Below are 25566 nucleotides of genomic sequence, written 5' to 3' on the forward strand. Positions count from 1 at the left end.
AAGAATTCAGCTACATCAAAGGTCAACCAGCATATGGCCTGCCTAACACAAAGAAACAATTTTAAACTCAATAGCTTACTTATGTGGTCATCTGTAAGAATTATCTGAGGAAGACAGTCAATGCTTTCTTTGGTAGCTGGAGGGTGAGCCTGTTCCACATCTACAGCCAATGATTCCAAGTGAGCCAAAGCAGTCTGTTTAAAAGTAAAAGATTCACAAATTAAAATTGATATTTCCTCCCTCAGCTGCCGCTTCCCCCGATTTCTCTGTCAATATCAACGGCTCAACTATTAAACTTTCCCCCCCCACGCCAAGGTCCTAGGTATAATCCTGGACTCTGAACTAACCTTTTGGCCCCACATCGTATCGCTATCCAAAATTTGCCGCCTCAACCTCCGCAACATCTCCAAGATACACCCCTTCCTAACCAAAGTCACCACAAAGCTTCTAATCCACTCCCTGGTCATCTCCCCCCTCGACTACTGCAACTCCCTCCTCATTTGCTCACCTCTAAATAGGCTATCCCCACTTTAGTCCATCATGAACGCTGCTGCCAGGCTCATCCACCTCACAAGCCGCTCAGCGTCTGCTATACCCCTTTGCCAATCCCTCCATTGGCTGCCACTCAGCCACCAAATTAAATTCAAGATACTAACTATAACTTACAAAGCCATTCACAACCTGGCCCCCAGCTACATCACTAACCTAGTCTCAAAATACCAACCTAATCGTTCTTTTCGCTCCTCCCAAGACCTCCTGCTCTCAAACTCCCTTGTCACCTCATCCCATGCTCGCTTTCAGGACTTCTCCAGAGCCTCTCCCATCCTCTGGAATGCTCTACCCCAATCTGTCAGATTTTCTCCTACTTTATTCACTTTCAGACGATCCCTGAAAACTCATCTCTTCAGAGAAGCCTATCTGGGCCCCCACCTAACAACTGTACATTTATCTTCTCAAATCAGCACATCGCTCACAGTTATTACCTCTTGTATCTCTTGACCTTCCCTCTTAGATTGTAAGCTCTAAGGAGCAGGGCCCTCTGATTCCTACTGTATTAAAGTGTATTGTATTTGTACTGTCTACCCTCAAGTTGTAAAGGGCTACGTAAACTGTTGGCACTATATAAATCCTGTATAGTAATAATAATAATAAAAATAAAATCAAATACCACTTGGATTAAAATCACAGTCTACATCCAGTGCATATGATGAATAGTTCCCTAATTAACCCCTTGCCGCTGACTGTACACCAATATGCGGTCTCATTGAAGTTAATCTAATTTTGTGAGGCCACCTATATGTGTACATGTATTTGCGCTGGGATTGCACTGTATTGAGACTGGGATCTCACTGAGAGTACCAAGTCTCAATCTAACCATTGGAAACTGGGAAGTCTGGTTCCCGATCACCTGATAACGCGTGTGTTTGTTTGTTTTTTTTTCCCCTCCTGAATGGAGAGAAGGACCAAGAAACACATTTTTGTTTTCATACCAGAAGATTAGGAATATTAACATATCCAGTTTATATTTTTAAATACACTGAACAAACCCCGAAGTCTTTGGTCAGAAAGCCCTAGATCGGTGGTTCCCAACCTTAGAGAAAAAGCCTGCTAAATTCTTTAAGGCTTTCATACATTAAAATAGAGATACACAATGGCTCCCCTGTACAGCCACAGCCCAGCCTCCATACTGCACTATCTTCCTGTAAAACATAAGCTCCCTCTGCACCTCCTCCACAGATCCTCACACTCTTCAAGCCTCCTCATGATGTTGTATTCCTAAATTAGACAATGACCCTTTGGCAGGACACTCCCTGGCCTGCTGACAATGCACTGCGGGTTCTTATGTGGTACACACAAGTCAGTCTGAGAAATGCTGGGCACAGTGCAAACACACACACACTCCAGTCACAGAGACATCTAACCAATGTAGGAATTGAAAGTCAGTTCACAGAGTGTTCCACAACTCCTGGGAAAGTATCGCAATTTCCAATAGCAGCCTGGATTGTGATAATGAATTCCATCAGGTGACACAGTCTGCTGTAATGCCCATGTTAAAATTTGCTTTGTGCAAACAGGAGTATTTTATGACCTTATAAAATGGGAAAGTCTATGCACGTGCAAACAGCTGCAATCAGATTTTCGCAGTTCAGCATAGCCAAACTAATAAGACCATTTTTTTACTGGCTGCTGTGATTCACTCATAAAATTCCTCTTGAATTACATTAATATAAAAACCCAAGCTACTGAAATATTTATAGAAATCAACAATGCAACCATCAGTCCCTCCCCTCACGCCAGGATACTAGGTGTAATCCTAGACTCTGGATTTGAGGCTGAAAGAACAAGTCAATCATTGTCAAAAGTTTGTAGAATTCACCTACGTAACATCTCTAAAATTCACCCCTTTTTAACAAATGAAACCACTAAGTTCCTCATTCACTCCCTCGTTATCTCTTGCCTTGACTATTGCAACTCCCTTCTCATAGGCCTGCCTCTCCACAGGCTATCCCCTCTTCAGGCTATCATGAATGCTGCTGCCCGACTTATACACCTTACCAACCGCTGTTTCTGCCAACCCTCTCCTCCAATCCCTACACTGGCTCCCAATCGCCCAGCGAATTAAATTCAAAATATGATCCACAACATACAAAGTTATTCACAACTCTGCCCCGAGCTACATCACCAATCTTGTCTCCAAAAATCACCCAAATCGTCCTCTCCGCTCTTAAGACCTTCTACTCTCAAGCTCCCTCGTCTCCTCCTCTCCTGGTCGTCTCCGGAATCTCTCCCATCCTCTGGAACTCGTTACCTCAACCTGTCTGGCTATCCCCTACTCTTGCTATCTTCAGGCGATCCCTGAAAACTCATCTCTTCAGAGAAGCCTATCACGTCTCCAACTAATCTTTTACCACTTCCATCAGCTCATTCTCCACAACCTTTTGTACCACCTGCCCAACCTCATTAGATTGTAAGCTCTTCTGAGCAGGGCCCTTTTAATCCTCTTGTAATTTTATTGCACTATAACTGTATTGTCTCCCTTTTTATATTGTAAAGCACTGCATAAATTGTTGGCACTATATAAATCCTATATAATAATTTTCAGAACCATGCCAGAATATCTATGTATATTCCATTCAATTTGTAAGTACTTGATTACAATAAAAAACAAAAAAACAAAAAAAAAAAACACTACCTCCATTGCCTGAGCAAGACGCTCTTCAAGAGCCATATATGTAAGAAGGTGAGGATCCATGAAGGACATAGCTTGTGCTACACCAATACCTTCACCAAAGTCATCCAGCAATCTGTTTAAGGAAAAAAAAAAAAAAAAAGTTAAGTTTCATATCTTGGAGTAAAGTACAGTACAGGAAGACCCTGGATTATAAACTTGTACCTTCAGGCGATTGGACACAGCCAAGCTTTTGGAGACAGATATAACCCTACCCCCCTCTGAGCTCTGTTTTGCAGCAAGCAATGCAGAGTAACCAAGATGTACAGGCAAGTCAAAAGTCCACTTATCTTAATTGTACAGTACACAGGCCGAGTATTCACAGACCCAGGGACGTCCCAAAGCAATGAATGTGAGGGGTGTACAGCATACGGTCTCAAGAAAAAGGAATAAGGAGGCATTCCCTGGATCAGTACCACAATCTGAGAGATTAGTAGTACTGCAAGCGTTACACTTAGGCTTCATTCACATGGGCATACTAAAGCATACAACCGTTTAACCGGTTCAATACAGGGCATTTTCACCCCCTTCCTTCCCAGGCCAATTTTTAGTTTTCAGCGCTGTCACACTTTAAACGACAATTGCGCAGTCGTGCGATGTTGTACCCAAAAAAAATTGACGTCCTTTTTTCCCCACAAATAGAGCTTTCTTTTGGTGGTATTTGATCACCTCTGCGGTTTTAATTTTTTGCGCTATAAACAAAAGAAGAGCGACAATTTTGAAAAAAAAAAAAAAAAAAAAAAAAAAAAAAAAAAAAAACACAATATTTTTTACTTTTTGCTATAATAATTATCCCACTTTAAAAAAAAAAAAAAAAAAAAATTTTTTTCCTCAGTTTCGGCCAATACGTATTCTACATATTTTTGGTAAAAAAAAAAAAAAAAAATAAATAGCAATAAGCGTATATTGATTGGTTTGCGCAAAAGTTATAGCGTCTACAAAATACAGGATAGATTTATGGCATTTTTTTACTAGTAATAGCGGCGATCGCGATTTTTTTTTTGTGACTGCGACATGGCGGACACATCGGACACTTTTGACATATTTTTGGGACCATTCACATTTATACAGCGATCAATGCTATAAAATTGCATTGATTACTGTGTAAATGTGACAGGCAGGGAAGGGGTTAACCACTAGGGGGACACAAGGGGTTAAATATGTTTCCTAAGGGAGTGTTTCTAACTGTAGGGGGCGGGGACGTACAAGGGGAGGAGACTGATCGGTGTTCCTCTGTACTGGGAACACAGATCGCTCTCCTCAACTGACAGGACGTGGATCTGTGTGTTTACACACACAGATCCACGGTCCGGCCTGGTTAACGGCAATCGCGGTTGCCCGGCGGACATCACGGTCGCCGGGCACACGCACCGGGTCCCGAGCAACGCGGCGGCGCATGCCCCCTAGGCGGCCGGGAAGCCCAGGCCGTCATATGACGTCCACCCAGGATGGGAGATCCCATCTGTGGACGTCATTTGTCTATGGCTGGGTAGCGAAGTGGTTAAGGGCTGTGTTTGCTCGCACAGGATGCGCAGGTGTTTTGTGTATTTGCACGCATGCAGTTCCATTTATGTCAACTGGGCCAGTTTTTCCAATTCAACATGTGTTGGCGCAGGTGCGTACCCCCAAATAAAAACAGTGGGATTGCCTGCACGCGAATGCACAAAAGCCTGTGCATCCCGTGCAGGCAAACATGGCTCTTGTGTACGCATATGTGTAAGGCTTTGTTCACACAGGTGCACTAAAATGCACATTAGCAAGCACCCACTTATCTTGTTGGATCATATTTACATTTTTATATATGTGTACGAGCTGTTCTACCTACCTAAAGGTTTTGTACTCCTGTATATGAAGTCCTGAGATTTACATAAAATTCTGCTACACAGCATAGCCCTGCCTGTCAGTTAAATAACACTTAAAGGTCTTATCCCTCCGCCAGCCTGTGACTGCATAGTACAGAAGAAGCAGCAGCAGACTGATTAATTTATCCCTCCGTCAGTGGACACTATACCATGCCAAATTCAAGTACTAACAATGCTTAGAGGAAAAAAAAAAAAAAAAAAAAAAAAAAAAAAAAAAAAAAACACAACACACACTACATAATTTCATGATGTATTAAACTCTCCCCCTCCAATGTGATTTTTTTAACTATGCCATTAAGTTATTCTAACACATTCTGCATTATTAATTAGCCTCAATCACGTTACTTACTTTGTTCAAGAAGTTTACAAAATGTTTGCCCCCTAGGGTAAGCCAGCACCAACTTAACTATTGTGTTCCGAGTCCTTAGTCCAATATACTTCCACCCTTTCCTGTAGCCCGTTCTACAATCTCGTGTACGTGTGATGTTAATTTGCAAAGCCTGTATGCTGTGGCTGATCGCCGCTACAGTATGCTGTCCTATGCCGATGTTTACACCCCCTGTGACGTTTAACCAGTTGACCACTGGGCACTTAAACCCCCTTCCTAACCAGACCAATTTTCAGCTTTCGGTGCTCTCACACTTTGAATGACAATTACTTAGTCATGCAACACTGTACCCATATGAAATTTTTGTCTTTTTTTCACACAAATAGAGCTGTCTTTTGGTGGTATTTAGTCACCGCTGGGTTTTTTATTTTTTGCGCTATAAATCAAAAAAAAAAAAGACTGAAAATTCGGTAAAAAAAAAACCCCCAAAAAACTTTGTTTCTGTTAAAATTTATTGGCAGAGTATGGGCAGATTATTGCAGAGTATGGGCAGATTATGGCAGAGTATGGGCAGATTATGGCAGAGTATGGGCAGATTATGGCAGAGTATGGGCAGATTATGGCAGAGTATGGGCAGATTATGGCAGAGTATGGGCACATTATGGGCACAGATCAGCGCTGTGGGTACTACAGATCCAGCCCACAGCGCTGCTAAAAACGACCTCTCCCCCTCTCCCTGTACAGATCGGTACAGAGAGGGGAGGGAGGAACCGGCGTCAAGACATGTTTGTTTACAAGTGATCGCTCCGCTACAATGGCCATTTACTGCGATCCGTGATGCGCCAGGTCTTCCGGACACGGCGGTCATGGATGTTTGCGGGAGCGCGCCCAGGGGGCGCACGAGAGCAACATTCTGGGAGGACGTCCACCCAGAATAAGCCGATGGCGATGTAGCCGTCTTTCGGATATGACCCGGTCAGCAAGTGGTTAAGGTCAAACGATGTGTAGAAGGCTAGACTGAATGAAACTGTAATCAGCATTTTACCACAGTGCTGCAGGGAGCGGATATTACATACACGGTACACTTCTCGATGGACTGATGGCACAAAGAACGTGCTGTGAATCGGGGGAGAGACGCACATGTGCTGGTGATGTCAATACAAAGAATGGGACAGGTTACAAGGCAACAGAGCAAGTAAGGTGACATCGAATTACAACAATGAGTAGTGTTTATGCTTATAAGTGCAAAATTTAAAGTGGAAGTCCATGCAAAATCTAAAGTTCCTGCATCTAAAGACACCAGGGATCTAACACTAACCTCTCTATCCCTGTAAAGAAAAAAATTAGCGTTACTTACGGGTAACGTCTTTTCCAGGAGTCTTTCAGGACAGCCACCTATGAGACCTCGGCTCCTCCCTTCTGAGGAAACACCGCCCAGCCTAGATTTAAAAAGGCATGCTTCCCCGCTGGCTCCTCAGTTTTTCAAGAGCAACTCCGGCCAGCTGGGGAGACACAAGAACACTTCATAGGCCACAAATTACTTTTTGATGGTTTCCGAGTCAGGAACCCAAAAGGAAACCAACAAGGGTGCACGGTGCTGTCCTGAAAGTCTCATGGAAAAGACGTTACTAGTAAGTAACTCTAAATTTTCCCATATCTTCTTTCAGGACAGCCACCTATGAGAGGATAAGCAGGCACTTACCCTTAGGGTGGGACTACGGCTTACAGGACTCTGTGTACAAAGAGCCTGATCCCTTTGCTGACAACAAGAACAGCCTCTAGTGTCAGGTAAAAGGTAGGAGAGCTAAATCACGTTGTCGCTGCACAGATCTGGCACAGAGTAGCATCAGCTTCTCCAAGATCTCCCTACATATAGGCTTGTCGATTGTTAGCTAATGCCATCTTACCCAGGTACTGCTAGAGATTTTAACCCTTACTTTAGTCCCTGCAAAACAACAAGGAAGGAAACCCCTTATTGACACATGAACCAGAGTTCAAAGGAAGATCCCACAAGAGCCTACAATAAGTAAAATTTGGTCCTACTTGGGAGACTGCATACCTAAAACTGGTCCAGCTGCTGTAACGTCTCCAAATCTCTGGTAAGTGGAGCAAAAAATATAATCTTGAGGGATCCCTCTTAGCAGCCAGACCACCAGGTTCCCAGAGCCCTCAGGACAGAGAACCGTGGTCTTTTAAGCCAGTGAGATACAATGAGAACGACTGTAGTGTACTATGCCCACCGGTAAGACTGCGGGTGGGCGAGATGGCATAGCACCTGGGGAAACGCCAGCTAAACGATGGCATCTACCCAAGAGCAACAACACTATACTGGTTCAGGCCCACAGAGGAAGTTTTATGGGAGGAAACTCGAGATCCCAGGGTTAACCGTCCTATAGACGGTCCAGATGGAAGTGCCTGCAACTGCAAGAGGAGGTCTCCACTGAGTTTTAGTCATAACTTCCGTCCTCAGATGAGATCGGGTGCATTTAGGGTGCTGTGGCCATAGACCAGCATTCCTACCTGGGTCACCCTTGTATTTGACAAGGGTGACTGCTATGCGATTCAAGAATCACCTCAGGCCCAGGACAGAGGACAGGTCCCCTGTGGGAGGAATATCACACAGTCTTGGACATGCTGTTTGTCACCCACCACTTGGGGGGGATGCCCGTACTCTTACTGACTGTGCATCAATGTGTGTCTGCAATTGTGTCAGACAATATTCTGAGATGCGTGACACCAGTATAAATGCCAGAGTAGTTCATTTTCCTACGATGAAAACATCGTAGGTCCATTTCAGAAGAGAGTTTATTCTCCTGAGCATGGAATCCAACAATACCCCTCCGTCTCCCAAGACTAGGCCGGTAAGTCTGGATCTGTGGGAGAAAAAAAAAAAGAAAAAAAAAAAAAAAAAAAAACTGCGTCTGGTGGGAGCAGAGGGTACTGAACCAAAGCCTTTCCGAGAAGCTGGACCCTAGTCTTCCCTGGCTTCCATCAGACCTAATGGATAGCAACCCCCTTTCCCACAGCTCTCGCCTTGGTCGTGGAGCAAGAATATTTTTCTTGTAATCCTGCAACCACCTCCTCCAGAGAAATTTTGTAATGAGGGGGGCCTACTGGATTCACCATACAGGCCTTCTCCCACTTAACAAGTGTTCTTGAAACCTTTGTATCTTACTTGCCATCCAGGGGGCCACCCCCCTGATATCGGACCCCTGTTTAGTTTCCTATATCAGGTGCATACAGGTGATGTGGCCACGAGGAACCATCTGGCCGGCAACCCTGTAACATCAAAACACTAGCGAAACATGCAGGGTGCTAGCTTGGTTGGGATTTGAACTCAGTGTTTAAGGCACAGTTTAGGTGCAACACCTTCAATGTGAGCTCTTTTTCTTCATCGTTTGTGGGTCGCACCAGAGAACCTGAAGACCCTTGCCTACAGATTTTAGGTGAGTAAGTACTGGAATGTTGGGGGATCTGAACTAACCACCCCAGTGTTGCCAGGCAGAAGCATCAGCCACCCAGGCCTTTGCCCCTGGATAGACACGCCAGTCACCAGGAGACCGCTCAGGGAACTGACTCTCAGCCCCATCGAATCAGTGACCCCAGAGCTGAAGCGTTAACCGCTGTGCCACTGCATAAAAGTGACTTGTCAAAGGTCAGAAGGGGCTGACATGAGGATAAGATCCTGTCTCCAGGCAGACTCCCATGGCTGCACTGGTTGTGAGCCATGACTGCCTCACCATTGTTGCTTTTTACCACAGTGTTATTTCAGTCTCAGCCACACCCACTCCATACACCTCGCGCAGGGGGGAGAAAAAGTTTCTCCTTTACCCAGTCAATACTGGTTACAAGGGGGAAAAAAAACACTCAAAAGGATGTGTATGAAAGTACAAACACTTCAGGCTTACCTGTGAGGTGCTGGCGCCTGCTTCCGCTGCCTGTGCAGGTGTTGCAAAGGAGTCCATCCCACCCCTTCGGTGGTCTGCAGCCGCTTCTGGGTCTACCCCTTTTGAACACCAGACCCGCAGAGATGCCAAGCAGAAGTTCTCATTTCTAAGCCACGGAGCTGCCACATGTCCAGCTGGAGGTGCAGGTGCTGTGCAGTACTTAGGACACGAATGGTTTTCCCTCATTGGGATTTGAACTCAGGTCCCCAGCAGACCAGTCAGAGCCCTTAGCCTCTGAGCTACCATCCACGCTCCCTGTTTGCACCGTATGGAGACTGTAACCAGCGCCTGACGCCCGCTGATGTCATACTCCCGTAAGTGAGCCCGCTGGATGCTTCCTGTGGGCCAGCTTGGAGCACAATAGCTACGCCCCCTCGCACACTGCGGCTTCCTCTTTCCCCTACATATACTAGCTATGCTGTCAGTGGGGGAAAGCATGCCGCCATTGCGACCCGCGCTTATGGGGCCGACATCACCGCGGTCCTGGCTTTCCCCAGGACTGAGGACAGGGGACAGCAGTACTCACCCACTTCACGGGTAAAGGCTCTGAGGCTTTTGTGAAACGAAATATGGAAACCTCTGGCCCCCCCTTTCAGCAGGGGGGGCCTACTATTGCTGGGGAGGCACAGTCTGGGGCTGTGGGATTTACCACCCGCCCAACTGGCAGGCAACCCTGTTTGTGAGGTAGTCTGAGCCCTGGGACCCCCCCCGCACATAGAACCACCAGCCCCCACGTGCCTCCTCCCCTCAGACCACCAAGAGGGAACCCCACCTGTGGAGCTGAAGGTGACAGACAGGTAAGGGATGCAAACAACCCCCCCCCCGAGTCCACCTTACCTTGTGATGGCTGATCTCGGCAATGCCAGAAGCCACCAGGATGGCCCCTGCCACGCTCCCATCGTGAATAGGATGGTCTTGTCTCTGGGACCTCCAGCCGCCTGTGCGACCTTTCCGAGTCCCCATCAGCCAAAGCCTGGCCCGGCTTCAGCATCCGCAGCAGGAACCGGAAGCCCGGATCAAGGAGGGGTGCACACACCCCGCCGGAAGTGACGTCACCTGCCACAGGGCCCTGCTGTGAGCTCCATTGCAGCTTGCAACCAGAATACAAGGGGGGGAGCGACAATGCGTCCTCCTGAGACTCCACTGAGAACCTAAAAGCGGCCCCCGGAGCAGCCCACGACACAACTTTCGGAGAGAAAAAACGTGTGGCTGCCAGGTAACCTCTCTCCGAGGCATAGCACCACTAGTCCTCAGAGACCTCTGTGTCCTTCCCGGACATACAGGCTTCAGACTCCCTGGCTGTCTTTAGCCATGGCTCCTCGCAGTGTCTCCTGCCGGAGGAAACACCAAAACTGAGGAGCCGGCGGGGAAGCGTGCCTTTTAAATCTAGGCTGGGCAGCGTTTCCTCAGAAGGGAGGAGTCGAGGTCTCTCATAGGTGGCTTCTCTGTGTAGGCGGGTGCAGAGGAGACTGAGGACAACAGAAGTCTCATAGTAACGCTATGGGTGACGTCACTTCCCATTCATTTCACAGCCATTGTCGTCCGTGTCCTCTGCAGAGCTTCTGGTGCTGGAGATCGGGTCAGATAGTCTTCCAAAAAAGGTGTGTATAATCATTTTTTCTTTACAGGGATATAGAGGTTAGTGTTAGATCCCTGGTGTCTACAGATGCAGGGATTTTAGATTTTGCATGCACTTCCAGTTTAAGGAGGATAGTTTACTACCACTTTAATGATTACAGAGCTACAGTCATAGGTGTTGTATAGCTGCCTGGAAGTCAGATTTATAAAGAAGCTTGTGTATGAAGAGACTGAAAAAAAATACCAACCAATACATTCATATTTGAAGTCCAGAAGCTCTGGGCATACCATTTTCAGTCCCCACTGACAGATAGTATAAGCTGTACCTCAAATTGTGCATGTTTGTTGGTATAGTATGGTACACATAGCATGCATGTACTAAACAGGAACAATCCTGCTTGAAAAGAATGAATGAAAAGAAGAAGACCTACTAAAACAACAAGCATACAGTATTTTCCTTCTGAATGCCAGCTGTGCAGGTTTTGGCAGTTGCTAAATCAATATCTGACATTATAACAGGTAGTTTGTGGATATACATCACATTAAGGCTCGATTCACACAGGGGCAACACGACTTCAACGCGACTTTGCAACGCGACTTTAACCCGACTTCAACACGACTTGTGGATCCGACTTTCAATGAACGGGGATCCGACTTGGATCCCCGCCACTGTGTTTGGTATGAATCTTTAGGGGGAACTCCGCGCCAAATTTTAAATAAAAATCCGGCATGGGTTCCCCCCCCCAGGGGCATACCAGGCCCTTGGGTCCGGTATGGATCTTGAGGGGAACCCCCCTACGCCGAAAGGACGGCGTGGGGGGTCCCCCCAATCCATACCAGACCCTTATCCGAGCATGCAGCCCGGCCGGACAGGAATGGGGGTGGGGTCGAGCGAGCGCCCCCCCCCCTCCTGAGCCGTACCAGGCCGCATGCCCTCAACATGGGGGGGGTTGGTGCCTTGGGGGAGGGGGGCGCGCTGCGGCCCCCCCACCCCAAAGCACCTTGTCCCCATGTTGATGAGGACAAGGGCCTCTTCCCGACAACCCTGGCCGTTGGTTGTCGGGGTCTGCGGGCGGGGGGCTTATCGGAATCTGGAAGCCCCCTTTAATAAGGGGGCCCCCAGATCCCGGCCCCCCACCCTATGTGAATGAGTATGGGGTACATGGTACCCCTACCCATTCACCTAGGGGAAAAAAGCGTCAATAAAACAAACAGTACACAGGTTTTTTAAAATAATTTATTAGGCAGCTCCGGGATCTTCTTCCGACTTCGGGGGTCCTCTTCCGACTTCGGGGGTCTCTCCGCCGTCTCCTCCCGGTGTCCGCATCTTCTGCCGGCTCCTCCGCTATCTTCTGCAGCTCAATTGCTAGCGGTGGTCCGGACTTCTGCCTTCTTCTTTTCTTCCAAAGATGTTGACACGACGCTCTCTCCAGCTGGAATGGTCTCTGAACGCTCCGCAACGGACTTATATAGGCGGTGACCCCGCCCCCTTATGAGGTCACTGTCCCAGGGCATGCTGGGGCTGTGCCGTCATAAGGGGGCGTGGTCATCACCCGGTGACCACGCCTCCTAAAACGTCACAGACCCAGCATGCCCAGGGACTGTGACGGCATAAGGGGGCGGGGTCACGGCCTATATAAGTCCCTTGCAGAGCGCACAGAAACCATTCTAGCTGGGGAGAGCGTCGTGTCAACATCTCTGGAAGAGAAGAGGGAAGAAGATGATCCAGAGGTCCGGACCACCGCTGGCAAAAGAGCGCCAGAAGATAGCGGTGGAGCCGGCAGAAGATGCGGACACCGGGAGAAGACGCCGGAGAGACCCCCGGAGTCGGAAGAAGATCCCGGAGCTGCCTAATAAATTATTTTAAATACCTGTGTACTGTGTTTTTTATTGACGCTTTTTTCCCTAGGTGAATGGGTAGGGGTACCATGTACCCCATACCTATTCACATAGGGTGGGGGGCCGGGATCTGGGGGCCCCCTTATTAAAGGGGGCTCCCAGATTCCGATAAGCCCCCCGCCCGCAGACCCCGACAACCAACGGCCAGGGTTGTCGGGAAGAGGCCCTTGTCCTCATCAACATGGGGACAAGGTGCTTTGGGGTGGGGGGGGCCGCAGCGCGCCCCCCTTCCCCAAGGCACCAAACCCCCCATGTTGAGGGCATGCGGCCTGGTACGGTTCAGGAGGGGGGGGGGCGCTCGCTCGTCCCCACCCCCATTCCTGTCCGGCCGGGCTGCGTGCTCGGATAAGGGTCTGGTATGGATTGGGGGGGACCCCCCACGCCGTTTTTTTGGCGTAGGGGGTTCTCCTCAAGGTCCATACCAGACCCAAGGGCCTGGTATGCCCCTGGAGGGGGAACCCATGCCGGATTTTTATTTAAAATTTGGCGCGGAGTTCCCCTCAAGATCATTTGAGCACAAGTCGCATGCCGAAGTCGGATCATGCGAGACGGCGATCCGACTTCAATGATAGTCAATAGGCTGAAGTCGGATCAAAGTCGGATCCAAGTAGTACAGGGAGTACGCTCTGAAGTCGGAGCGACTTCAGTAGTGTCTATTAAGACGCTCCCATGCACTGTAATGTGAATCTCTTTCTGGGGCGACTTGGGGCGACTTGAGGGCTTACAAGTCGGATCCCAAGTCGCGGTAGTGTGAACCGAGCCTAAGCAGGCTGTGGAATGGATACAGTATAATTTTGGGATTTCAGTGCTGATCCAATTTTTATAGCTTGAGTCATTGCTGCTGTTGTGGATTAGTCCACTGCAATGGCAATTATACATTTATTGATTAGGTTTTCTTTTTATTTATGACTGTGGAAAACAGAAAGGGGTTGAATATAGACAGATGGACAAATTTAAGATGTAAGAGATAGAGACAAACAACAGAAGGAACTTAGATTAACCCATATCTGAACGCATATCTGCTGACACTGAGGAATATGGTATAGCCTGGCAGCTTTGCATCCATTAACGTGATCAACACTGTTACATGCTTTTAAATGTGCAATATTTATACCAAGTGAATTGGAATACATTGGATACCTGTTTCGGCATCGATTACACAAAAAGCTTGGTTATTCTGAGCAGTGTCTAAAGATGTAATATTTAAAAATGTACATACTTTCTCTAAGGGTACAGTATTAGGTCAGCACAGTATAAAGCTACAGCAAAAAGGCACCTCTTAGTTAGACTGTAGTATTTAATAGCAAAAAAGGGCATTAAAAACACTCACATTTCATGACATATTAGTCCGGTGCAAGGGATAGCAGTAACAGCCATGGATGATCTCTGCCGTTGCAGTCGAGCTTGATAAAGGAGCGCGCCTCACATCGCATGCTCGGAAACGCGTTGCTTAACGGCACTACAGCGCATACCACTGACTCTGCGTTCCAGCCTTCCCTACGATTACTCGGCTGAGGTACAAGCCTCGTTCTAGATCACGGTCGGATCCCGGAAGTACATGCTTTACTAACGGCAGACAACACAGAAGAACAAGGCTCCCTTCCACCTACAACTGCAGAGATCATCCATGGCTGTTACTGCTATCCCTTGCACCGGACTAATATGTCATGAAATGTGAGTGTTTTTAATGTGTGAGTGTTTTTAATGCCCTTTTTTGCTATTAAATACTACAATCTAAGAGGCGCCTTTTTGCTGTTTTTTCTTTTCACATATTGGAGTGGCTTCACCTCCCTTTGCAAGGCTGTCCTACAAATAGACTGTACATCTCTCACCAGGAGCTGCAATATTGCTCAAAGGACTAATCTGATGATTTGCATTGTGTTTTCCAGTTGTATTGAAACCTGCGCTGCTATTTGTCTATTTATTTGTCAGTATAAAGCTACAGCTGACTTCTAGTACATGGAAGCGATGATACCTATAATATGGACATTCTTTTGAGCACGGGTGGTATAATTTACACACACACACTCGATAGTGACTCATTATTCACCAAAATTCTATGCAACTTAATATATGATCAGAAGATGCTTGAGGTATATGGACAATTTTGATCTAGCAAATATATTCATTACATTATGGCCAATACTGGGACATTTTCTTAGTTTTTATCCTAGGTTCACATCTCTGCATGCTGTGTGGGCTGTGTTTGCACGGTAGCCCATTCAAATGAATAAGCTGCCATACCCGCGTTTCTGCAAAAATAAAAGGTTGCACTGCGATTTTACTTGTGTGGGGGTGCCATTCAGAATGGAGCAGTGCGTTTTTCCACTGCGGGTATCGCTGTGGTTCCCACACCCGCAGAGGTATGAACATCGTCATTGTTGATTGGGGATACCTATTACAGTTTTCAGGGATTGCACTTCAAATTACACTTTGTGTGGCCTGAAAAACCAAAACCGTTCTTTTTTAAAATCTTAGCAGGACAACAGCTGAATTAATCAAATATTTCTGCCCTTATATTTTACAGAGCAGATGCAGGAACTGTGGGGGAGGCTTAGCAAAGTACGCAACAGCTAATTTGGTATGCCTATAGATATACCAAACTTCTTGTCCCTGCTATCTATAACTTATACATCAGTCGGATATAAAACTACATGATGGTTAGGTTAGACAGACCCAGAAGCCTATAATGAATATAATAATAATTATTAAGGAAATAGTAAAGCTTTACCTCCATTCAACTTCTAAATCTTCACTCATACTTGAATCATCTTCTAAATTATTATTGCCGTCTAAAATAAAAAATCCTGGTGGTAAATAATTGTTTCCAATTTCATTTTCTTCATCTGTGCTGCTCTCTATGTCCTCATGATAGTGTAACCAAGGAATTTCACCATCTTCTAAAGAGGTTTGTTCCCTATGGCAGGAAAAAAAAAAAAAAAAAAATTATATATATAGCACAATGACAAACATTGTAACATTACTGGATGTAGCCATATACTGTATTTATAAAACGCAAAGTAAGCAGAACACAAATATATAGACAGACACCCCAGTCTTAGGCCTCATTTACACTTGTGATTAAGGCGCTCAATTTCTGCAGCTGGAACCACAGATGGCTGTGAACATCTGTGACTGGAAAGCCTGTACACAGCTATGACTGGCAACTGTCTGCTATGTACCAACACATCCAGCTGAACAGTCCTAAATATCTGTGTCCAGGACCGATCGCCTGTCCATAGCTGTAGGTGACAGCTGAATTACAGATACACGTGAACAGCTGCAGCTCCTGTCAGCCTATGATTGCTTGGTAACAGCAACCTGGCCGAAACTACTCACAACCAGTGATTCCAACGACAGGAATTTTCTGCCATCCCAAAATGTAAATCTTGTTTTTTTAAAATAATACTAGAATTACGTATGGTAACAGACCATAACTATTAACATGATTATAAGCATACAAATACTGCATATTGCAAAAAGTGGTTCAACCTTTTAGGACCCAGATCTTCAGTTAAAGTAGAACTATTGGCAAAACTTTTTTCTTTCATTATGGATAGAGTAAGGGAGAGTTATAACCTTCGTCAGATTTTTTTTTCTGTTATTTGTGTCCAATTGCTGAGATTTCACTTGCTGTCCCAGAACCAAAACAGGAAGTGAGAGGAAATCACTGCAAATGAAGGGAATTCTTAGGGGCCCCCAGGGCACCAGTACTATTGTGACCATTGGAAGATTTCCCCTCTATTACTTTTCTGGGGACAAGCCAAAATTTTCTTTTACCTTCACTTTCACGGATAATGGTAAACAGGACAAATAGAGAGGGTGAATCTCCTGAACAGGAACACAGCATTAAAAACTGATGAGCATTCTAATCCTTCACTATCCAAAACAAAAAAAATAATAAAAAGTTTTGCCTTTAGTTATACTTTAAGAGTATTTTTTTGTGGAGCACTGGATGCAATAGCGGGCTGGTTTTGTATTCTCTAGGGGCAATACTGCTCCAGCACTAACTAAAAGGATCATTTCTTCACCTTTGTTAAGAGGCAGTTATAAGTATATATTTTCCATATAAAATTTGATGCCCTTTTAAGCCAAGTATATATTTTTTTTAGTAATTTCTCATTACTGTAAAGATTTTACAAGTAAAAAATATATTATATTATAATACAGGTTTTCATACCCATTTCAAATCTAAAAAGAACATTTCACTTGTTTTTTCATAATCTTAGAAGGAATTCGTGGCTCGTTCACACTATGGTCCCGCTCCTGATTTTCTCAGCGTGATTCTCACGTGGAAACATGTGCTGCGCCATAGGGCAGCCTATTCACTTGAATGGGCTGCCCTTTGCAATATTGTCGCCACGAGGAAGCACAAGGACCAAGATTTGGACCGGAGCTATTTTGCATATGGTTTTTACTGCAACTATTGCAGGTTTCATCGCTTGACAATTGTGTCAAAATAGCCCTGCAATTGGAGTGCCATTCAAGATGAATTAGTGTGGCCCTCAGAAGAAAAATTGTATCAATTTTATTTCGAAATACATCTAAAAACTTAAAGTAAAGATCGGTTATCTCATAGGAACATCTAGAAATGTTAAGTGCCCAAGAAAAAAAGAAAAGGCATATAGTGGTGTGTCACTACTGTGCCAATTACTGTTCTACTTTCTGGAGAAATATGCAGTGCATGCATCTCCCTGGTTCTGCTTCATCCATTCTGTGTTTATTACATTTGATAGTGACCAAATACAGATCTGTAACATAAAATATGTATAAAATATAACAAGATTATTCCTTATATATTTTTTTACTGGGTTGAATTTGTGAATATTGACACTACCTGGACATTTTAAGGAGCTCTCTCTTTTATCCACACAGACTTGTACTACCCTCTTTGTTGATTCCAACTGTAGGTATACCACATTAAAGCGGAGTTCCAGCCTTAAAAAAAAAAAAAAAAAAAAAAGAAGAAAGGGAAGTAAAAGTCAGCAGGTACAAATAATGTAATGCTGCTGACTTTTAATATAAGGACACTTAAAGCAGAGTTCCACCGACATTAAAAAAAAAAAAATTCTACAGGCATCTGTTAAGATGATCTTAATGCAATGTTGCATTCACGATTCTTACTAATTGCACCACTATATTTGTTATTATTTTTTTTAAACTAACCTCATATTTCCCCGTCTTGCGCGGTTCCATCTTGCTTGTGGGCATACGAAGCCCACTAGCATAAACTTCCGGGTTTTGGTGCTGTTGAATAACCAGCATACACTGCACGTTCTCGCACATGCGCAGTAAGCTCATTTATCAGCGTAGGAAACTTCTTAGGTTGCCATCACAACGGGCGGCGGAAGTGCCTGCCCCGTTGTGATGGCAACCATGATAAGCCTATCAAATACTGGGATTCTAGCCCTCGGCGCTGCCCAGTGACTCCTGGGAAATGATGACACACATCTCCCAGGAGCACTAGCGAACACAGGCGCCAAGGGAAGCGACGTCAGGCGCGTGGAGAGGAAAGGGGCAGATTACAAGAGACCCCATAGCAACAGCCCTGTGTGTGTGTGTGTGTGTGTGTGTGTGTGTGTGTATGTATGTATGTATATATATATATATATATATATATATATGTTAATTTTGTGGGTGGAACTCCGCTTTAAGGATACCGCAAAGTCAGCCCCCCTGAAGCCGATCCATTGGCTCAGGTGCAGGTGCCGGCATTGCAACTAACTTCACAGCAGGTTTCCTACTGCACATGAGTGAGTCACGCTGCGCTCTCTGAATGAAACCTAGGCATTGCCCAGTGGTATGCCCGCAAACTCCTCTCTATTCTTCCCAAGTTAAACAAATTTTATATTGCACATTATATACTACAGTTTAGCCTGACTCTCAAGTCTTCCATTTCCTCACTTAGGTCTGACACCGTGATACGTTCTGACAGTGTGCTCCTCTGACTTAACCATTTGTTTTTCTGCTCCTCTGTGTGTACAAACTGAGGCAAAATGTTGAGTGTTAGTAGATATAAACCAGTAGCCTGTAAACGGTCAGTAGTTGTCATGAATGAAAAAATGTAAACTGTGAACAGATATATAAATGCAATTGTGGGTATATGTACATGTCTCTGTTTACCACTAGACTCATGGTTTATTGCCTAGAGCAGCAGAAGCTTTTTTTAATAAAATTTTACAACCCATATAAAATAGGATACCCCCCTTTTATCAAATCGTCTCAGAGCTGATTCACACCACAAAAATGCACTCCAGATCCGTTCTTTATGCATTACTGCATGCACGTTAACGCGCGCCAGTGTTGATGCATTTCCAGATGCTTTTTTAACTGTACTGGGGTCTGGTGCATTGGAGGAGCTTTTTGAAGCGTTCCAGTGCATTTTACCGCATTCCAGTCCAGTCCAGTGCAGGAAAAATGCAGCAAATTCTTTTTTTTTTTTTTTTTTTTTAACTGAAACGCCCTGGAACTGACTGCACTATTGTGTACTTTGCCACTGGAAACCATACAACCTACTTTCCATGAGTTTTTGATGCAGAAAAAAAATGCATCAGGCTGCACGTTGTGTGAACTGGCCCTCAAGGTGAAACAAATTTAGCACAATTAATCTCTTCATACAGCTGAAGTCTTCCAGGCCCCTATTAAAGTCCAGCTACAGACAAAGCTAGTTTTAATTTTTATGTTCACAAATAAAAACCCTTTTTTTAACCACTTACTTTGCTGAGCATTTCTGATATTTACAATAGGAAGCTGCGCTTCTGGCTTCCTGCTGCGTCGGATTGGCGTCTATGATTGGCATCAATTTTGATGTTGTTCCTCCAGCCCCTCCCTCTGCTGTGCCATTTATAAAGCACAGTGATGACATTGTGGCTATGCTTTGTGAAAGGCACAACAGAGGAAAGAAGTGGAGGCACAAGGCTGGAAGTAGAAATCGCCATGCCTTAGCTTTTTAAAGGTGAAATCCTGCATTACATGGACTATGAAGGACTAGCTCACATATAAAGATGTTTGCAAAAAAAATTCTATAGATCTTCCTCAATATATTAACAGGAAGTCCTCCATTATGTAAAATTGTGCTTACTTTTCAAGCTGCTTTTTCCATCAAGCTCCCCTCTGTCCTGCTTAGATGGCAGAATGTGCTGACTGTAGGATGTGCGGCCCTAGCACCTTATGAACGAATACTCGACTTTGTTCCCTTACCCACACATGAGCAGTCCAGTCTCTAGCACAAGCTTAAAATGTTTTGTGAAGTGAAAGATCTCTATGTAACAAATTCGTACAACTTTTTTATTATTATTATACAGGCTTTATATAGCGCCAACAGTTTGCGCAGCGCTTCACAACATGAGGGCAGACAGTACAGCTCCAATACAGGAGGAAACAGAGGGCCCTGCTCGTTAGAGCTTACATAATTTTATGTCCCCATCTATATTGCATCTTGGTGGTGTGTATCACGTTTTCTCTTTATTTTCACTTGTGAAATGTCAATAGACAGTTAATGAAGAAAATATATTGCGATGTCTGGAATGTAGCTGCCCTTCTCTGTACTCTGGTTTCATTCTGTTTTTTGTTTTGTGTGAACTGGTGCCCAAAACTGAATTGCATAATCAAGATGAAATTATATCAAGGCTTTGTATAAAGGGCAAAATTACATCCCTTGAGTATTTGTTTACAGCAGTAGGCACAAGGAGGCTCTCTTTTTTTTTTTTTTTTTTTTTAATTTGGTGTAAAAATTTGTCTGAAAGCAAGCTTGATTCTTAACTCATCTGTGGAGCAGAGTGATGAAACAATGAATCGCATGTGCACTACTGTTCTTGAGGAAATACCTGCCTATGATTATTGCCCATTAAGAAAAGTCTACTGTGCCACAGTATGTTTTAAAGTGGAAAGTGAAGATTTAGGAGATTTATTATTTTAAAACTAAGAAATAATCTGTAAATTAGCCCTGAAATGTTCACAGAGCTTTGCTGATTGCAATTGTGAGATACTGCAGTGCAGAATCACATCAATGCAATAAGAGTGCATCTACTACAGGAACTTTCAGGAATAAAAAAAACACTCTCAAAAGATTATTTACGTGTTCGAAAACAAATATCCTTTCAGTAGAGCTACTAAGCAGTCAAACCCACCTAGATAATAGTCAAGTTATTAACTTTCTTTACAACAATAATAAAAGGAAAACATAATCAGTCACATTACTCATACAGGAAATCTCAATGCACCTTAGCAAATCTCAAAAAGCACATTTCCAAATGCTTCACTCTTAAAACGCAGTCATTTTAAGATTATACTTCCATTTGCTTTTCATTTTTAATTTAAATGTTTCCTAGTTTGGGAGAGGGAAATATTACCCCACTCAGATATAAAAGAGGCATTCTGTTTAAAAGGTCTGGCCATCTCACCAACCCTCCAAATAAATTTTACATACACCCAGCTGCTAGATATACCCAGAAATGTACGAGGTCACATGCACATTGACTTTTCTGTAAGTCACTGCATAAAATGAACATTTGACCCTGCAGAGTTTAGCAACAGAAAATTATGCACTTCCCCTTTTCTTCCAGAAATCTTAGTGTTCCTTCTCATCAGGACAAAATATCCCCTAGTTAGACGCTGGGATGCTAGGAGGTGTACTCATCTTCACTTCATTTCTTCTCTCTCTCTCTCTCTCTGCCTCAATCCTTTTTCTCCTCTCAAGCAGGCTCACAATGGTAAATTCAACTGCACATCTCTATCTTTGTGATGAGAAAACTACCCACAAAGAACAAGTGCCTGGGGTGGAACATTCAGCCAAGAATAATGTACTGTGGGGGGGGTCTGAAAACACTGGTGCACCAGGACACACGTAATCACATTTACAAGAAACAATTAACTACAGGAACTATTTCAACATTTAAAGTGCAGGTGACTGCCATTTAGCTGCTGTCAGATAAAAACATCCATGTGAATGTAGCCTAAGAAGCAGGCTTGTATAGGTATGTAATCATGCTGGTGAAGGCATAAGTCTACATTCACATCTCTTGGGGTGCATTTGCAAGGGAACAGCAGCGCCTTCATTTGAATAGGCTGTACCTGTTAACACAGCCGCAGAGAACCTAAACTTATGCCATGTTTTCCAATGCGTGGGGGTGCCATTAACCACTTCAGCCCCGGAAAAATGTACCCCCTTCCTGACCAGAGCACTTTTTGCGATACAGCACTGCATCGCTTTAACTGAAAATTGCGCAATCGTGCCACGTGGCTCCCAAACAAAATTGACGTCCTTTTTTTCCCAACAAATAGAGCTTTATTTTGGTGGTATTGGATCACCTCTGCGGTTTTTATTTTTTGCGCTATAAACAAAAAATAGCGACAATTTAAAAAAAAAAAAAAAAAAAAAAAAAAAACGCATTTTTTTTTTACTTTTTGCTATAATAAATATCCCCAATATTTAAAAAAACATTTTTTTTCCTCAGTTTAGGCTGATACGTATTCAATATATTTTTGGTAAAAATAAAATAAAAATCGCAATAAGCGTTTGGTTTGCGCAAAAGTTATAGCGTCTACAAAATAGGGGATAGTTTTATAGCATTTTTATTGATATTTTTTTTTTTTTACTATTAATGCCGGCAATCATCGATTTTTTTTGTGACTGCGACATGGCAGGCACATCGGACAATTCTGACACATTCTTGGGACCATTGGCATTAATACAGCGATCAATGCTAAAAAATTGCATTGATTACTATAAAAAATGTCACTGGCAGTGCATGGGGTTAACCATTAGGTGGCGCTGTAGGGGTTAAGTGTGTCCTAGGGAGTGATTCTAACTGTGGGGAGGGAGGGGCTGTATGTGACACGTGACACGTCACTGATCACCGTTCCAGATTACAGGGAGAGCTGATCAGTGACAGTGTCACTAGGCAGAACGGAGAGATGCTTGTTTACATTAGCAGCTCCCCGTTCTTCCTCACCGTGCGACGATCGCGGGTGTCCCCGCGGACACGAAGCTCCCGGCGGGGGCGCGTGCGCCCGCGAGCCGCCTTTTAAAGGGCAATGTACAGGTACGTTAATCTGCCTGTACGTTCCCTTCTGCCGCAGTATATATGCGTGAGCCGGTTGGGAAGCGGTTAAGAATTATTGGCACCCTGCATGTCTACAAAAAAGTGCTGCGTTTTTAGTTTAATTACAAAAGCAAAAATAGTGAATTATCACAAACATGTAAAAAAACAAAAACCACACATAAAACTAAGTCCACGGGAGAAGATAAGCCTGTAGTGAGGGGAGTCCTAAAAAGGTTGCAGCTGGATGGATAGATAGATTGATGAGAGATGCTGCAGGTACAGGGTTCGGATCTCTGTGCTGCCAACTGGTATATAGGAGAATGCTCTGACAGTCCAGCTAGCATTTAGTCACGCAGGGGTCTCAAACTGGCGGCCCTCCAGCTGTTGCTAAACTACAAGTCCCATCATGCCTTTGTCTGTGGGAGTCATGCTTGTAACTGTCAGCCTTGCACTGCCTCATTTCGCAACAGCTGGAGGGCCGCCAGTTTGAGACCCCTAATTTAGTGCCTTGTCTTTCTCGTTCCTGGTGCCAATGTCCACCTAAAGTCCAGGGTCACATGATACGTTTCGAGGGACCTTCCTCTTCCACAGCTGACCCCAATGGGCTACCCACTTTGTTTAAATAGCCCTCCAAAGAAACAACCCAGCAATACGCCCAGCCGAGGCACTAAATGCTAGCCTGGCTGTCAGAGAATTCTCATATTGAACAGTCCGCCTATTTTGCAGCAGCTCACATCCATCTGCAACCTTTTTAGGGCTGTGTCCTCCCCTATAGGCCAGTGATGGCGAACCTATGGTACGCAGAGTCCTCTGCTATGCTGGAAAGCCGCTGCCACTGTCTAATCCTCCCTCCCCCTGCACGGCGGAGCTGCAGGAGTGAGAAGTGCAGCAGCGCTGTGACTAGAGGAGAAGCGAGCGCAGGTTGTCGGTGTATTTCCCCCGATCACTCACCTCCTTCTGTCAAGCAGTGCTGGACAGGGACAGAGCGGCGCTTGCAGAGATCGTCGCCCCATTGGATGCAGCCAGGGACCATGTAGTCCCAGAAAACTATGGGTCCATCTTAATGTCCGGGAGAGAAATAATTAATATAGAATTATAATTAATTTTATATTAATATATATATATATATATATATATATATATATATATATATATATATATATATATATATATATATATATATATTAGGGCTGCGCATCTTCACTGGTCTCACGATTCGATTACGATTATCTGGTCAACGATTCGATTCCGCGATGCATCACGATGCATCACGATTACCGACGAGCTCCCACTTCCGCTTGGGCCGCCTAGGTGGCCCTTCCACCCTGCAATCTTCTGGGACACATCACAGTTCCCAAAAGATTGCCCGGCTATGCAGGACAGCGCAGTGAGACATGCGCACCCGGCTGTGAAGCTGCAAGCTGTCACAGCCGGATGCCCACAGTAGTATTGCCAGCGCTGTGGACAGGCGGGGGAGAGAAGGGAGGGTTTGGGTGGCCACGTCGCTGGATTGTGGGACAGGTGAGTGTCTTTTTATTAAAAGTCAGAACATGCACTTTTTTTGTAGCTGCTGACTTCTAATAAACAAAAAATTGACTGGAACTCCGCTTTGAATTAAAAATAACCTCACTCCCTAAAAAGTGCAGTAATCCGGTGCACTACGGGGTACAGAGATTCACACACACTGCTGCTGGGAGGTCAAAAGGGAAAGAATCCACAGATGACAAACAGCCCTGTGAAGTTCCCTGTACTGTCTCTGTGCTGAACAGTGGCGGCTGGTGCTCAAAATTTTTTTGGGGGGTGCAAACAAACTGAAAAATACTGAACCTCCCCCGTCAAACGCAGCCACTTGTGCCCGCCCAAACTCAGCCACTTGTGCCCGCCCAAACTCAGCCACCTGTGCCCGCCCAAACTCAGCCACCTGTGCCCGCCCAAACTCAGCCACCTGTGCCCGCCCAAACGCAGCCACCTGTGCCCAAACGCAGCCACCTGTGCCCAAACGCAGCCACCTGTGCCCAAACGCAGCCACCTGTGCCCAAACGCAGCCACCTGTGCCCAAATGCAGCCACCTGTGCCCGCCAAACGCAGCCATCACTGACCCCCCCCCCCCAATTACTTTCTTTTAATAAATATATTACAAAGGATGGTGTGCCCCCGCTGTATGTGCTTTTAAAAAACGATGTCACTTCATACCAAATTTCGCCGGTATACGATCATGTGACTCCCGGCCGTCCCGCCCTCTCCGCTCTCCTCTTCCCTCTCCGCTCACGTGTCTCCTGAGTCCTGACGTCAGCGGGGAATTCTCAGTCCCGCCCGCTGACTATAGTTATCGTATCAGAAGAGAGGCGGGCGGGACTGAGAAATCCCCGCTGACGTCAGGACTCAGGAGACGGAAGCGGAGAGCGAAGAAAAGAGCGGAGAGGGGCGGGGCGGGGCGGGCCGGGAGTCACATGATCGTATACCGGCGAAGTTCGGTATGAAGTGACATTGTTTTTTAAAAAAGCACATACAGCGGGGGCACACCATCCTTTGTAATATATTTATTAAAATAAAGACGGTTTAAAAATTTTCTCGAGCGCTTTCCCGGGAGGGGCGGGGCTACTAATGACGTCACCAAACATCGATTTTCGGGGTTTTATGCATCGATGCCGCATCGGGGACACCCGAATCGCGATGCATC

General features: G+C 45.1%; 1 protein-coding gene across 3 annotated transcripts in view; it reads right to left on the reverse strand.

Moving 5' to 3' along the window:
• PJA2 (praja ring finger ubiquitin ligase 2) overlaps nucleotides 1-25566 on the reverse strand; it is a 120676-nt gene that overhangs the window by 7591 nt on the left and 87519 nt on the right. For all 3 annotated transcript variants that reach the window (XM_073624599.1, XM_073624600.1, XM_073624601.1), the window contains 3 exons: nucleotides 15575-15760; nucleotides 3194-3305; nucleotides 80-194 (listed from right to left, as the gene is read on the reverse strand). In XM_073624599.1, the coding sequence (XP_073480700.1) occupies nucleotides 80-194; nucleotides 3194-3305; nucleotides 15575-15760 (413 nt within the window). The remainder of the gene's footprint in view (nucleotides 1-79; nucleotides 195-3193; nucleotides 3306-15574; nucleotides 15761-25566) is intronic.

The sequence above is a fragment of the Aquarana catesbeiana genome, linkage group LG01, assembly GCF_042186555.1.
Source record: "Aquarana catesbeiana isolate 2022-GZ linkage group LG01, ASM4218655v1, whole genome shotgun sequence".
In the NCBI taxonomy this organism is placed as follows: Eukaryota; Metazoa; Chordata; class Amphibia; order Anura; family Ranidae; genus Aquarana; species Aquarana catesbeiana.